At 41.4% G+C, this 14,474-nt stretch overlaps 1 protein-coding gene across 3 annotated transcripts; it reads right to left on the bottom strand.

Moving 5' to 3' along the window:
- Positions 1–1,191: 1,191 nt before the first annotated feature.
- esrp1 (epithelial splicing regulatory protein 1) lies at positions 1,192–14,441 on the bottom strand. 3 transcript variants are annotated; one of them, XM_056444981.1, is made up of 16 exons: positions 14,120–14,441; positions 13,571–13,729; positions 13,349–13,465; positions 12,900–13,011; positions 12,256–12,399; positions 9,512–9,566; positions 9,283–9,393; positions 9,015–9,147; positions 8,816–8,858; positions 7,782–8,101; positions 6,837–7,061; positions 6,497–6,749; positions 5,342–5,522; positions 4,146–4,287; positions 3,524–3,646; positions 2,483–2,570 (listed from the first exon to the last, which is right to left on the bottom strand). In XM_056444981.1, the coding sequence occupies exons 1-15, from the start codon at positions 14,249–14,251 to the stop codon at positions 3,545–3,547; spliced, it is 2,229 nt and encodes a 742-aa protein (XP_056300956.1). In that variant the 5' UTR covers positions 14,252–14,441; the 3' UTR covers positions 2,483–2,570; positions 3,524–3,544. The 3 variants fall into 3 exon arrangements, with proteins under 3 accessions (XP_056300954.1, XP_056300955.1, XP_056300956.1); XM_056444979.1 differs by lacking the exon at positions 3,524–3,646 and having other exon boundaries at positions 1,192–2,570; XM_056444980.1 differs by lacking the exon at positions 3,524–3,646 and having other exon boundaries at positions 1,192–2,570; positions 6,509–6,749.
- Between the last annotated feature and the right edge of the window lie 33 nt (positions 14,442–14,474).

The following is a 14,474-nucleotide window of genomic DNA, read 5'->3' as shown; positions in this document are numbered from 1 at the left end:
CGATTGGTACCAATAAAGATAGATAGATAGATAGATATATACTTTATTAAGGGAAAATCCCCATCAAGTAGTGCAACACACAGTAGCAAAAAAAAAAAAAAAAAAAAAAAAAAAAGAAAAAGGTTAGGATCTGAAGAGAGAAGATGAACTGTTGTGAGCCCTCTCGTAGCCGCACATCTGAATGTTCTCTCCTTGTGGCAGCTGTGGGAGGCGAGACGTCGTCTGGAGAGACTCCTCTCCTCCTAGGAGGTGGTGTGTGGTGGAGGGGGGGGGTTGTCCAATATGGACACCAGTTTCTTCAACGACCTCCTCTCCACCACCTGTTCCAGGTGCTCCAGCTGGCAGCCGATGATGGAGCCAGCCTTCCTAACCAGTTTGTTAAGACGGCTGGTTGACAGCACTGCGAGCCAATAGGATGCAGAAAGTCTTTTACACCCATGAGGGATGGGCACGGTATGTGCCTGACACAAATATGAAGAATTCAATCATATTCTTGAAATCCGTAATATATTGAGAACTAATTTGTGCAAATTGTAATTTTAAACTTCTTTTTTTTTAAACTATAAGCTAAAACAGTGTCAGGGTTAAAACACTGATACATAATGAAATTATATTTTTTATATAATCACACTGCATTTATCCAACAGTAGATTTCCTACCAAACTCCATCATGGAGGTGATAAAAGTTAAAGAGACAAAAGGTATTTGGGTCTTTGTTGCATAGAAACAAATGGTGTTGCTATGCTGGTTGAGGCAGTGTGTTTGTCAGTGGGAGAATGAGTGAGTGTGTTTTAAAAGGGATCAAGTTGGGTGGGGTGCACAGGATTGTATTACACAATGCCAAATCTGCCCTGAGGGGGTCTGGCTTGGTTTTCAATGCCTACCTTCTCTCTTCCCCCTTCCTGCACTCTATTCTTCACTTTTTCACCCTATTAAAAAAGGACCATCCTCTCACATAATGTTTAGTGTGTCTGAGTGACAATAGTTCCTTTACTGTGTGTGTGTGTGTGTGTGTGTCGCAGATGTAATCACTGAGCACAGCGAGGGAGTTCCCACAGTTTTGCCTTCAGCAACATTCTGTCATCAGACAACTCCACCTGTGTGTTTGTGCTCCTTCACCAACCCTCCCACAAGAAGTACACAGTAAAGTAAAGTGAAAGAAAATAGTGAAATTAAACACCTGAAAGCGGGCAGACTTCACATGTTGTGTTTATTGTTGGTTCAGCATTGCTCAGGACAAGCAGGAGTTTAAATTCCCACTTTAGGAAGTGTGTGCAGCAACATGGAGCCCAAACAGCAACTTTGCAGGTCACAAGTGGCAATTAAATTCACAAGATACATGTCAGAGTTGTCCTTCATGTCCTTTCCTTTTCAACTTTCCGTCTACTCTCCAAATGATTTCGTTACCAAGAGAAATTGCGAAGGGTTTTCTGCAGGGAAACCTGTTTGCTACGTTACATCCCCCAACATCAGCGTAGATAGTGGAAAGAAGACAAGGGAAGTGTGATGGACTGATGCATCCTTGCTGTCTTTTCTGAGTAAAGCCTGTTTTCAAAATCTTCAGAAACCACCTCTGACTTCTGATATTCACTCAGTAAGATGAGAGCTTGTGACATGAGTCCTCTTGAAGAACGCAGCCCTGTGGTTATGTTACAGAGAAGTGGGAATGTCCTCTGTTCAAATGTGAGTCCAAAGCAAAGGGCAAGACAACATTGGCATAACCCAACATGAGACAGACCCAAACCGGGTACATAGGAAGGAAATGAGGGGGTTAATGAGTGTGAGATGTCACATTTTTGTAAGAGGCCTGGTGCAAGGATCAGACAATCTGACAAGCTCACAGTGTAACATGAATGTTATCATTCAAAGATACTGCTATTATATTCATTTGTCGTCTAATTGATTAGCAGTGCATTGATATTTGGCATTATGTAAACATCTTAAAGTTTTACTACTAACTTCTTCATGCACTAAAGCTTCCAATACAATAACTGTGTACTGCATCAAACATGTATAAACATATAAAATGTATTGCATTAACAGATGGAGTATTAAGACGAATCAACACAGCCATGCATAATACTCATTTTCATCTCTTTCACACCAAAACACACTCACACATACTTTCATTCTTCACAGTCATTCTTCTCTAGTTTGGCTAGCAAATATATCATAGCGATTATAATATCATAACATGTAAAAAAAAAAGAACAAAAAAGAAAACTCTATAAAGCTTTTAAAATACACAATGTGCAATATAAAACAAAAAAAATGCTATTTTGGCTAAGGCCACAATGATTTGGGTATAAAATACATTAATTTATATTCTTAAAGATATAAATAACAGATCTAAAAGACTATTTAAAAACCTAACAATACATTACAAATCTTTGACATTTATCAAATTGTCACATGACCTTTGTAAATTTGTGACATTAGAGCAGGGCCAGGTCCAGGTACGACCCCGCCGGCTTGGTCATAAGAGCGGGGAGGGACATGAGAGCAGCATTACCTCCGCTGGACTGACCAATCAGAAGGCTGCTCAGGAGAGACACTGAATCCGTGGGACTCTGGAGGGGGAGAGGAAGAAAAGCTTGTAAGGAGTCAGGAAGAGAGAGATGGATATTATTACAGCGTAACAGCATCAAACACAGGAGTCAGGACCCTTCCACCAGCACCCTCGATTACCCATCACCTTCTCAGCCACCTTAAGGCTGCAGCTGTTGTTCCCTTTTATTCAACTACACCACCTATTCACCGCTTGCCAAGCCCCGCCCCCTTACTTAATGTTGCTACACCTGTCAAGCTTTCCATTATGATAACTGCGGCAACTTTACCACTTAAAGTTACAACCTCTTCTTTGTGATCTCTTTAGCAGTACCTATGTACCTATGACACTGCAGGTGTGTTTTTGGATTCAGACTGTTTAAAAAAAAATTCATTAACGTCTGTCGTCGCTCTTGTTTGTTCGGCGATAGTAACCGTTTACTCACAACTCGAGCATAGACTGGGAATACAGCTACAGGGTGCAGCTTTTATTAGCGATCTATTCCCACCCTTATGGCATGTGGAAAAATCTAAAGCTTGACAGTCCGGCTTTTTCTTTGTTTTACGTTTGCTAAACTACGATGGGACCATCACTTATCAGAGTTGGGGGGGGGGGGCTTAGGGAACGGTCAACCAGCCCACTTGGCTATTGCTGTAGCCCATAAACACATTTTTGAGCGGATCAAAATGTAGTAGCCGATATTAGATAAAGGACACTGCCATACAAAGGCAAACAATTAAATAGAAAACCCCAGGGTCGATTAAGATCCAAGAAGTTTCCTCTAACCACTCAAACAAATCAAAAGTGTATCCATTGTTGCCGATGTGTGTGGTTAGTGGAAAATTCCCTGTCTACAGAAGAAATGTTGCTGTTGTGTTGAGCGCTGTAACCCCTGATGACCAGTCAAGACCCAAGCCATAGCTACAACCACCATCTGAACTCAATCCCCTCACTGAACCCTCAGCCAATCCTTACCTGCCACCTGCCTCAGACACCTTAAATACACACCCATTCTTTGGGCTGCGTAAGCAATGTCCCGGTCGGGTCGTGTGCGTGCATAGGCCCATGGGCGCGCATGAGAGCATCCTCGGGGGCATACTGTGGTGCGATGAAGGGGGAGGAATGACAGAGACAGGGAGCTGAGTGACAAGCAACTATAGACACTAACCTAGAGGCCACATGTACCTGTAAACTCTAGCATGGGGGTGAAAGAGGAGTTTGTTAATGGGGGGAAAATACTGCACATTCAGTGAGAACAAACTTTGAGGGACCAAGTTTGTCTCTTAATCTAGTCTAAACTATCGTTGATCATATCCCTGGGATTCTTCACTCTCCTCCAGGTTTAAATACGACCCGAGTTCCTCCAATTCAAGTCTAAGCAAGCAGCAGAGCACGTGTGACCGAACAGGGAGAGGAGACAGGATAAACTAGTTTGATGGCCTCTGGGCAAACAGTGGATGCCTGAGAATACACACCCACAACAGAAGGATATTTGAATACTGAACTCGGAAAGGCACACAGGATTTGTATGTATTATTAACAGTATTGATAAAGATTAAGAAGCATTGAGGTATATTTATAGAGAAATATTTCTTACCTGGTATCCCTGCATTGCATTGATGAGCTCTTTAACTCCATTGCCATTGTAGGTCAGACCTGGCATGCGCATCAACCCCCCTGGGGAGGAAAGGGAGGCGGGGGAGGGGAAGAAACCTATGGTGGTAGGTGAGCCAGGTGGACTGGAGAAACCCAAGAGAAAAGGTACAGACAGACTGTTATCGCAAAAATGTATCGTAAAAAAACATATCAAAAGAAGGATTTGAAGGCTGTGTGTTTCTCAGCAAACAAAGCGAACACGTATCACAAGAGTGAGTAACTTTGGGCGTCGCCTATATAAGTTTTCTCAACGACAGGGCTGGCCAAGGAGAAACAGGTCACTAAAGTTTATAAAGTCCTCTGATACCACCGTGCTCAGTTATTAACTACCCTTGTCCCAGCCTTTTGTCCTTGCAGAGAAGCATTTTAAACTAACCTGCTTCTCCTTTTCCACATTAAGCGAGAGTATATTTCAGTGTCCATGAACACATATGAAACTAAACTAGCATAATAAATGTAGTTATTGCATTCAAAACTAATGGTTTTGCAAAGCAGCTTGTGACAAAATGTGTGTTTTTTCAGTAAATTTCAGACAGCACCAACGCGTAATATGTAATTAGATACGATTTCTTGAAACTTTAATGCACTTCTGTTCTTCAAGTTACCATAAACATACCTCTGCAAACAGAAGGTTCAGAAAATGTAAACAATACCGGTTATTATTTGCTTACTCAGCAGCACACAGCCTGGAAGTAAACATCGCCTGACAGGCTTCGGGCTAGAAGCCACTTAGCTCCTGAATCTATCTATAATAGTCCTGACGTGGTTCCTTTCATGTGTGATTACCATGCTAAGTGAATTTTCAAGGATGTCTGGTTTGAAAGTTTCATTTGACATCTTTGTGGTGTCATTATTTGAGCATAATTATGGTTACAATATTTAGCTTTTTAACTTTTGAACCAAATCCTCTTATTTCCAATACATCTATATTATAAATGTTCCATCCAATGCCGTGATCTTGGTAAAAATGTGTCTTATCATTCATTCATTCATGTTGGAAAACTTTGAATCACAGTTTTATCATGATATAATTCTACAGAAAGACAATAAACAATAGTATTGAATGTGTCACAGCATGTGGCTGTTTTTTGTTCATCTGTAACCATAGAAACTATATATATATATATATGTATATACCTGGGATAGTAGGCCGCGTAGTTCATGAACAGCTGCGCTGAGGCGGGGTAGTAGGCATGTCCTGGTGGCAGGTGGCGTGGCGCCAGCAACATCTGACCAATGGGAGGGTAGAGGGCAGCAGCTGCCTCTGCAGACATGACCGGTGGAACAGGGCCGAAGGAGTACGATGGTGGAGATAAACCTGGAGAGGAAAGTACAGAAAGAGAGACGAAATACTTACAAAAAGGCAGAAATAGAGAGCCATGATGGTGAAGTCTGGTCATTGTTTGTTTCTGAGAGAGGCGCTCATGCAAATGTGAAAACAATGACCAGCATAACTCAGCACCTGTGTCAACTTGACATGTTCTGCTCAAGAATCATAAAAAAAAGTCTTATCATTTCCTCACTACCAACCGAACAGGTCTTGACTTGAAGCGATGTATTAATATCGGATCATTTCACATAAAAAATAATTCATAAACATTTATTTTTTGAAAATTAGGGTAGCACACCAATTAACATTAATAGTGAAGGACTACAGACACGGAGAACAAAGAACATTTCTATGCACCAGCGGTCAGCTCTGCACACCTTCCCAACAGCTCCACTGATTGGACAAGCACAGCAGGCACACACACCTGAGGTGCACAGGTCTACTGAGGCTAAATCCCACAAACACCACTACCAATCTGATAAGGCTGGAGAGTTGTAAGCCGTTTTGACAAATTGTAGACTAGATGAGTTGCTTACACTTTTCCAACCCTGTCAGTTCTTCATGATCAAGAAGTGGTAAAATGGTAAAATTAGGAATGAGTAACAAACATGCCGTTGACAAAGGATAAACGACAACCACAATATGTGAACACAGGTGAAAGGGGTTGATTAAACAGTGAACACGTAGTGTTTCTCAGTGCATGCAGATCATTTAAATCACACTAAATTACAAGGAGGTACCACACACACACACATCTACATACACACACACACACAAACAGACATACACACGAACAGACACACAACCAGACACACACACCGTTTTTAATCTTCCTGGTCAGATTAGATGTCCCCATACCTCTCACAGTACTAGATTGGAGAAAACCCAGAAACCCTGCCCCCACGGCAGGAGCCCGCCTACCCTGCAGTCCCGAAGCACCCCCAGCTCCCAGCAGCACTTACGTCTGGACTTACATGGCGGCGGGCTGAGCCCTGTCCCACTCCTGCTCCGGATGTGTGCATGTGTATGTGTGTGTGAGAGCGAGCCTCCCATCAGCACCAGGCCCATCTCCTCTGTGCTGCAGGGGAACACCTCCACATAGCGGCTGTTGGCCCCGCGCTGGCTGGACATGATATGCTTGTGGAGCCGCTGTGAGGCCTGAATAGCCCGCTCTGCTGAGGTCAGCTGGATGAAGCAGTCACCTGATGGACGAGCCTGGAAGCAGACGGAAAATTACTCTGCAGCTATTTTTTCAGAAAGCATGCAAGTCCATGGGTGTGTCAGTGCGGTTGTTGCCTGTACCTGCTGGTTGAGGACCATGTGCACACCATGTGGTCTGATATCGTGTGTAAACTCGCCCAAGAAGGTGAGAATGTCCTCTATGCTCGCTGTATATGGCAGTCCCCTTAACCTCAGGCAGTCCCGCACACTACCAGGAGGAGGCAGGAGAGACACTGAGGGCAGCATTGACACCAGGGGGGCAGGGGCCACTGAGATCAGAGGAGCCGAAGAGTACCGGTTCAACACCTAAAACACACACACAGTGACACACACAAATGACATGCCATGCCTGCAGCAGACAGTCAAGGACGCAGAACAGATTCAAACTGAGTCTCATTCAGGAAAGACTTTCTCCCCTTTTTGATAATAATTTGAAGAAGAAAAAAATTACTACTTTGTAGCAATACTTATGATAACTAATTAAAATTAAATAATAAAGACAGTGTATACAGAATAAGACACAAGCAGCAAATGCCAACTTTTTGCACACATCTTGAAATGTGTGTTGAAACAGTTTACAACATGTTTGTTTATTTTTTCCCAGGAGGGCCAATACAACTCTTTAGTCTGTCATACATAAGAGCATCTGTATCGATATGCTGGAGGGCCGAGAGCTTATCAGTCCGCAAAGATAAGAAAATGAGTACGCATGTTCCTCTCACAAGAAGAAGATGAAGACCAACAAAAAAATGACAAGTAATGTTTCACATTTGTGTTTTTGGAAACAAGTTGCTATGCAGGTCCCCACCCATAAACCCTACAACTACCTGAGGAGAAAGAAACACACCCACACACTCACACCGTCTGTGTGCACACATAAACAAACACATCATTCAACAAATATGCACTTCATTTAAAATAAATGAACACATATAGAAGATGAACACACACACACACATATGCACTTTGCAAAGTACACACTGCATAAAGAAGCACACCCACATGCAGACAGACACCCCAAAGTACCTGTTGGACCTCTGCTGCTGTACTTTTGAACAGCTCAATATATCGTCTCCCAAGGATTTCTTTGTGTTTCCTCAGTGCACACTGGGCGTGTTCCTCACAGGCAAATAAAACAAAAGCATCGCCAGTGGGACGGCCGTCTGGATAGCGAACAAATAGGATGCCATCTTTCCCTCCGCTGACCGGACATGTCTCTTTGAGCTCCTCCTCCGGGGAGAAGAAGGTGAGCACCTGCTCGTGTGTGGCGGTGAAAGGAAGACCTCGCATCCTCACTATGATCTGGTCCTCACGGGACAGGAACATTGCTACCTCATTGGAGGTACCTGGCACACATAAGGACAGACACACACCTAGTTCATCACAAGTATATAAATAAAGAAATGATCACACTGCAGATTAAGAAAACATTAAGTTTTCCTTCCTTGAGCAGCACCATCGATGGACTTTTTTCATTGGCCGTCATGGTCTATATTTAATATACATTTTTATCATGATAAACGTCTGCAGCTAAAGAGATAATCTCCAACTTTTGTGAGGGCTTCTGCATATGAGGAACATCTTAACTATGCATTGTTGAGAAACTTGTTTCTTAAATGTTATCAATGAGGTTTGGTCATAACTGCTAAATTATTCTCTGCGTTTTTTATGATTTTGCCCTTGAGATGACGAATGGGCTGAAAATAATGTGACGGAAATAAAATGTCCACATTTTTTTGTTATTTTAGAAATGTATTTAGGGCTCTGGAATATGTTCAGATCCCGTACAATCCAGAAAAACACCAATACAAACACTTGCACAAGAACAAAGAACAAGACATGGTTGTGTTTCTAATCATTGTTTTTCAATAATTAATTGTTGGTTTATTATTGTAACAGAAAACTCTCCCTCAAGTCAGAGCAACACCACCAAAGAGCCTCTGGACTTAATGTGATCAATTTATATTGGGAAAAAACATCAAACTTAATTTGACTTAAAGCCTAATTTTACTGCTGATGAGGTCAAATACGATACAGCACACATGGTTATATCTGCTCACCTCCTGCTATCTTCAGGAAGTCCTCTCCTGAAGCTTTGTAAACCTGCCGTTAGAAGAGAACAAGACAGAAACAAGGAATTATTGTCACTTCAGGTGTCGCTGCAATGAAATATTGAAAACACATAAGTCATTAGAATAGGTTCCGGCAGTGAGGCAGATTCCCTTATCTAATAACAAGGAGTCGGTTCAGACGGGTTACCTCTATGTATCTGTTGCCCATGTGGTGTTTGTGTCTCTGCAGCGCCAGGTCTCGGTGCTCTTCACTGACAAAACGAACAAGAGCTTCTCCGTTCCGTCTTCCCTGAGCATTGAGACACAATGCTGCTCCTCCTCTATACAACACAATGTACACAGAATTACAGAGGACGTTAATCCTCATGTCAACCACAGGTTACAGTATTTATCATCTTGACCGATCAATATAATCCTTCATGAGTGAGAGTGCTGTTAATATAGCTACAACATACTTGGCAATGTTGAGTCCTCTGAAGAATCGAGCAATGTCCTGGTCAGAAGACTGCCATGGCAACCCTCTAGCTCTGATGACTGAGTTGTCACACACTTTCTCCATCTTACTGCTACACACACACACACACACACACACACACCGTTATTAGCACAGCAGGAGTGGAGGACTGAGTTCATTTCAGAGGCAGAAAACAAAAAGAGTGTTTATCTTGAGCAAACTTCACTTACCAAGTGCCAGTCTCAAACTTCTCACTAACTCTTTCCTGGGTAGAAAATGCGTGGCCTAATGGGAAAGCATTACAAGCATCACAAAACAGGCCACATAACTTAAACTAATCATAGTACTTTGTAAGCAACATGATAAAGGCCTTAAGTATCTATGAATTTAGGGTTCCTTTTTACAGAAATCAACATAAACAGCAAACCACTTCAGGGCGGCAACTCACAGCTAATCTCATCGTGGATGACTTAGCCAATCATTATCTATATCTATTGATTGATTGTTTGGCATAGAACAAGTCATAAAATGGGGGAAACTGCAGTAAACCGAAAGCAAAATATGTCTTGGTTTGGCCAACCAATAGGAAATAATCCAAAGATATTCAGTTTACAATTATATAAGTCAAACAAAGCAGCGCGTCCTAACATTGGAGAAGCGGAGACCATCAAGTAATTGCCATATTTGGTTGAGAAATTACTCGTAATAATTAATTACCAAAATACTTGCTGATTAATTTGCTCTTTCAGCTCTATTTAGTTGGAATGCTTCAGCAGTCCAACTCTTGTTCTTGTCATCTTTATTAAACTTCTCTTTTTTATTATTCTATTTCTTCCGTACCTTTTTTGTCCCTCTTCTTCTCCTTCATATATTCAGCTATTTAAACAATTCAAATATTAAAAAATTCAGCTTCTTCAGGATTAGATTGGAATGACTTTTCATATTTCAAATGTTTTAAATTTTTGTATATTTAAATACTTTTATGCTATTTTTAATTCATCAGTTCCTATGGAGAAAATCTTCAACTTTAAAAAGCTTACAGTATCTTCATATTTTCAGCAAATTCAGCTATTTAATTCTTTTAATGTTCAGATAGCCTTCAGCTATTACTGTATATTTTCAAATATTTTTTATCTTTTCAAACTTTCAAATTATTAATTTTTTTATGGAATAAATAATGAATGGGATCCAATGGGGGAAATCTTCAAATCCGCTTCACCTTGTTCAACTTTAAAAGCTTACAATATCAGCATACATTCAGCTAAATACACAATTCCACCTTTAAAATGTTGACAAAAGTGTTAGCTATAACTTTATAAATAAGCTTCTTTTCATATCTCGTATAGTTATTTAATTGTAACCATTTTAGTTTTATGTGTTTTTCTGCTCCTCCTGGACTTTACAATGGGTGTGTGTGGGACCTTAGAGCTGTGACGTCGTCGTTAGAGTGCAGTGCTGCTTCAGAATCGTGCGAAAAAAAGATTTGTATATCGTCACTACGGCCACAATTATTACTCTTTAGGCATAATTTTTTGATAAAGTAGTAGGGAATCTTGTGCTTGTCGTAGACATGTGACTATGGAATCCAACAGTTTCCCCGATTTTTCTAGAGAAGCCTTAAAGAGGGAGGAAGTCCACCTTTCTCCTCAGTCATCTCCATTGTAATTCTGAGCACCTTTCAACTTTTTTGAAGCAAGCAGGAACATTTTCTGAACTGCGATTAAACTCTCATTTCTTAACCTAAAAAATATTTAAGGACATGTAAACGTTCACACAAGCCTTGAGCATCTCCTAATGTAGACTTCTTTAGGATCGGAGTTATGGTTCTCTCTCAAATCCAAATGTTCTGACAGGCTGCTTTCCTCAGAATCTGAGCTGTCTCTCAGTCACACAGGTGTTTCACGTTAGGCTAATCAGTGGCAGATCTCACACACAATCTTGTTTATCATACATTTTGAACCCCCCCCCCACACACACACACACACAGACTAACGTTTGTGCGTGCGTGTGTGGCCGCGTGCGTGTGTCTATATGTGGAGAGATATTAGAAGAGCACCAACATTTGAATTTCTCAGGTCTCATTTAACCCACAAAAATAACAAACATATCTGCGCGTTCGGCTCAATCTTTCCTCTCTATTGATTCTACCATGTTGGTGATTTGATCGTGGTTTTTTTGACAGTGTTTAACAAATGCTTTGTAGACAATCCACTCAGTGTTTAGATGTTTCTCCCTCTCTTTTTTCATTTATTTTTCTCCTGTCTCTCAATTTATTTAGTTATTTTTCTCTCTGGTTCTCATGTCTGACTTTCCCCCTCTCTTATTTCTTGGTTTGTGATTCATATCTTTGAATATTTAGAAGATAAAGTGTTGCTTATCTTTTCCAGTTATACATTTCCACCCAATATGTTTGTGCTTCAACATTTTCAGCAGGAAGTTTCCCTTTTTGATATGTTTAAGCTATGTTCAGCCTATTATCTGTTGGCAGCTATTTTAAGCTATGTTCAGCTTTAAAAATATATATATATCTCAGCTAATTTCAGACATGTTTAGCTATTTCCAGACATTTTCAGTTATTCATTTCATATGTCAGCTATTTTCAGTTATTAATTTCATATTTCCAGACATTTTCACTTATTCATTTCATATTTCAGCTATTTCCAGACATTTTCAGTTATTCATTTCATATTTCAGCTATTTTCAGACATTTTCAGTTATTCATTTCATATTTCAGCTATTTTCAAACCTTTTTCAGCAATTTATTTTTCAGCTTCAAGCTTTCAGATGTTTAGCATTCCAACGCATTTTCAGAAGGAAATGCATTTTCTAGTTTCCTTAATTATCATTTTAGGAGTGCTTTTGAAGTTGCATACTTTTCTTACCTGCCCTGTAAACACAGAGACATCATTTATGTTGAACTAACTGACACATCCCTAATGTTTCACTGTCGTGTAAAATCATACATGGTACTCACTAAATGGCTCAGAAAGCAGTGCAAGGACAATGCTGCCCATGATCTGGACCTGCTGCGCTGCTATTTCTGCAGGCAACGCGGCCGACGGATCCAGTGTGGCTGAGGGGTCCCACATAGCGGGCACATCAACAGGTATAGTTAGAGCTGAGGAGGCAGTCAAGGAAAGCAAACAAGGAACATCCAACAAGTACATTAAACAGTCTGAACACTAGGGAGAGAGAGACAAGTTGATTGTATATACGAGGGTGTAAGAATGGAGGAAAAAGGAGGCACAAAAAGTATCAAGCAAGGCAAGAGTAACTCATACAGAGACATTAGTTATCCTGTTCGAGTGGGTGGGTGGGGTTTGTCCTGTTGGCTGAACACACACTCGTTCACTGAGCGCTGAGCAAGGTGCCTCCATTGTTTCCTTATTTGCATTTCAAAACCTCTAGTCTTGCAGCCAACACCCCGTGGCTTATAAACTTATAATATGTGTGTTATGTGTTTCTGAGCGATGTTTGCTCAAGAGATCAAGTTGAGCATGCAGATAATTAACCATCAAGTGTCCAAATACCACTTAAACATGAAGTGCATTACATGTAAAGTATATCAATGAATTCACTGGCACACCCGATGCAAACCGCTGACATATTAAAGGATACACTCTGCCATGGTGTGTACATTCAAAGCCTTGAGGTCAGATGTGGGGAAGTGCTTCTTGAACTCTTTCCGAAGGTCAAAGAAAGAGTAGAAATCGTCTGGGACCAGGATGTTCTGGAGGGGGAAGAAGTTAAAAGAACGGATGTGAACACGACAGCTGTCGTTTTATTGCCATCATATTGGTGTTTGCTCGGGTCAGGAGACTAATCTCTGTGCAACTCTGAAGACCGCCTCATCAGCTCCACTGTGCAGGTGTTTCATGTGCACAAGTATGTGCATGGGCGTAGGTCATTAGACAGGTTTGCGTCTCTTTCACCGTAACAATAAATCCAACCGGGAGCGCAGTGCTGACAGAACATCCCTGTGTGAATATGTGAGCAATGAAGGTTCCTGCAGCACAGAGGGCGCATCCGCCCTGGCTGCGAGGCGTTCACCCATCCAGCTCACTCACCTTGCTCGCGGCCTCGGGGTGAATCACTTGGCGGATGTGAAGGGGCCCGTCTGTACACAAACACATCGACGTGCCTGCGCCCGCGCTGTTCACCTCGTTCGTCAGTTGTAGATGAAACTGCAAAAACAGACGGCAAATATTTAGGAAAGAAATTAAAACATTCACAATCAGGAGATCAGCAGTGGTAATAACAATGTAATAAACATGCTGATATCCACTGACCAAGTTTAATGCTGTCTCAAGACTTGTAGCTGTCGAGACATTATCTGCTCGAGAGCTATCCTCCTCTTCAATGCTCTCCTCCACCCCATCCTCCTCCTCTTTTTCCTCAGTCAAGTCTGAGAGGTCCGGCTTAATGAGGAGCTCATTCACCTTGCCCAACTGGTTCAGAGAAAGAAAAAAACACGTCAGTCCTGAAACAAAAGCCTCCATAGAAACTCACAAGATGTAAGCTGCTACAAGAGCATTACATGTCAGTAACATCGACCTTTACGACATAACAATCATCACATAGAAGAACAACACATCTGTTTAAACACCTTACAATGGAGACATCATGAGGAGAATGTATGTCCTCTAATTATAGTGAACAACTTCAACCTATTTGAAGCTTATAGATATGAGTCGCAGAATTATTATAAATGCCTGTTGTTTATATTTAAATCCATTTCTGACTAGATTCGCCCTGTTTACCTGTCCACTCCTTTAGTTACCACCACAACACCTGCTTTAGAATAACTAAGGAATAAGAAGTCGGATAATGTGTTTTACCTTTTTGTTCTTTACATCCACCAGCTGCCAAACCAACTGCTCGAGCTCCTTCTCGTCAGATCCCAGCAGCTCTCCGCTCGCGCCAGATGTGGCGGTGAAAACCACCACCAGGTAGTCTACCTGCGCCGTCATCTGAACACGAACACAGCTACAAAAAAAAACTACTCTAGTGGTGCACAAAAGTAGGCTAAAAAACAATAACTAAAGATGCGCCGGATAGGAGACACATGCGGGAGCCACGAGGTAAAAACACCTTTACTTTGACACCTGAGCGCAAAGGTGAGGTCCGTAAATCCAAGTTTTGTCGCGTATTGAATTTTTCGTGAAGCCTCCCGCAGTCACCATCGCGGAGTAA

Source organism: Pseudoliparis swirei, chromosome 22 (assembly GCF_029220125.1).
Source record: "Pseudoliparis swirei isolate HS2019 ecotype Mariana Trench chromosome 22, NWPU_hadal_v1, whole genome shotgun sequence".
Taxonomy (NCBI): Eukaryota; Metazoa; Chordata; class Actinopteri; order Perciformes; family Liparidae; genus Pseudoliparis; species Pseudoliparis swirei.
This window is presented reverse-complemented; position numbering and strand designations above follow the sequence as displayed.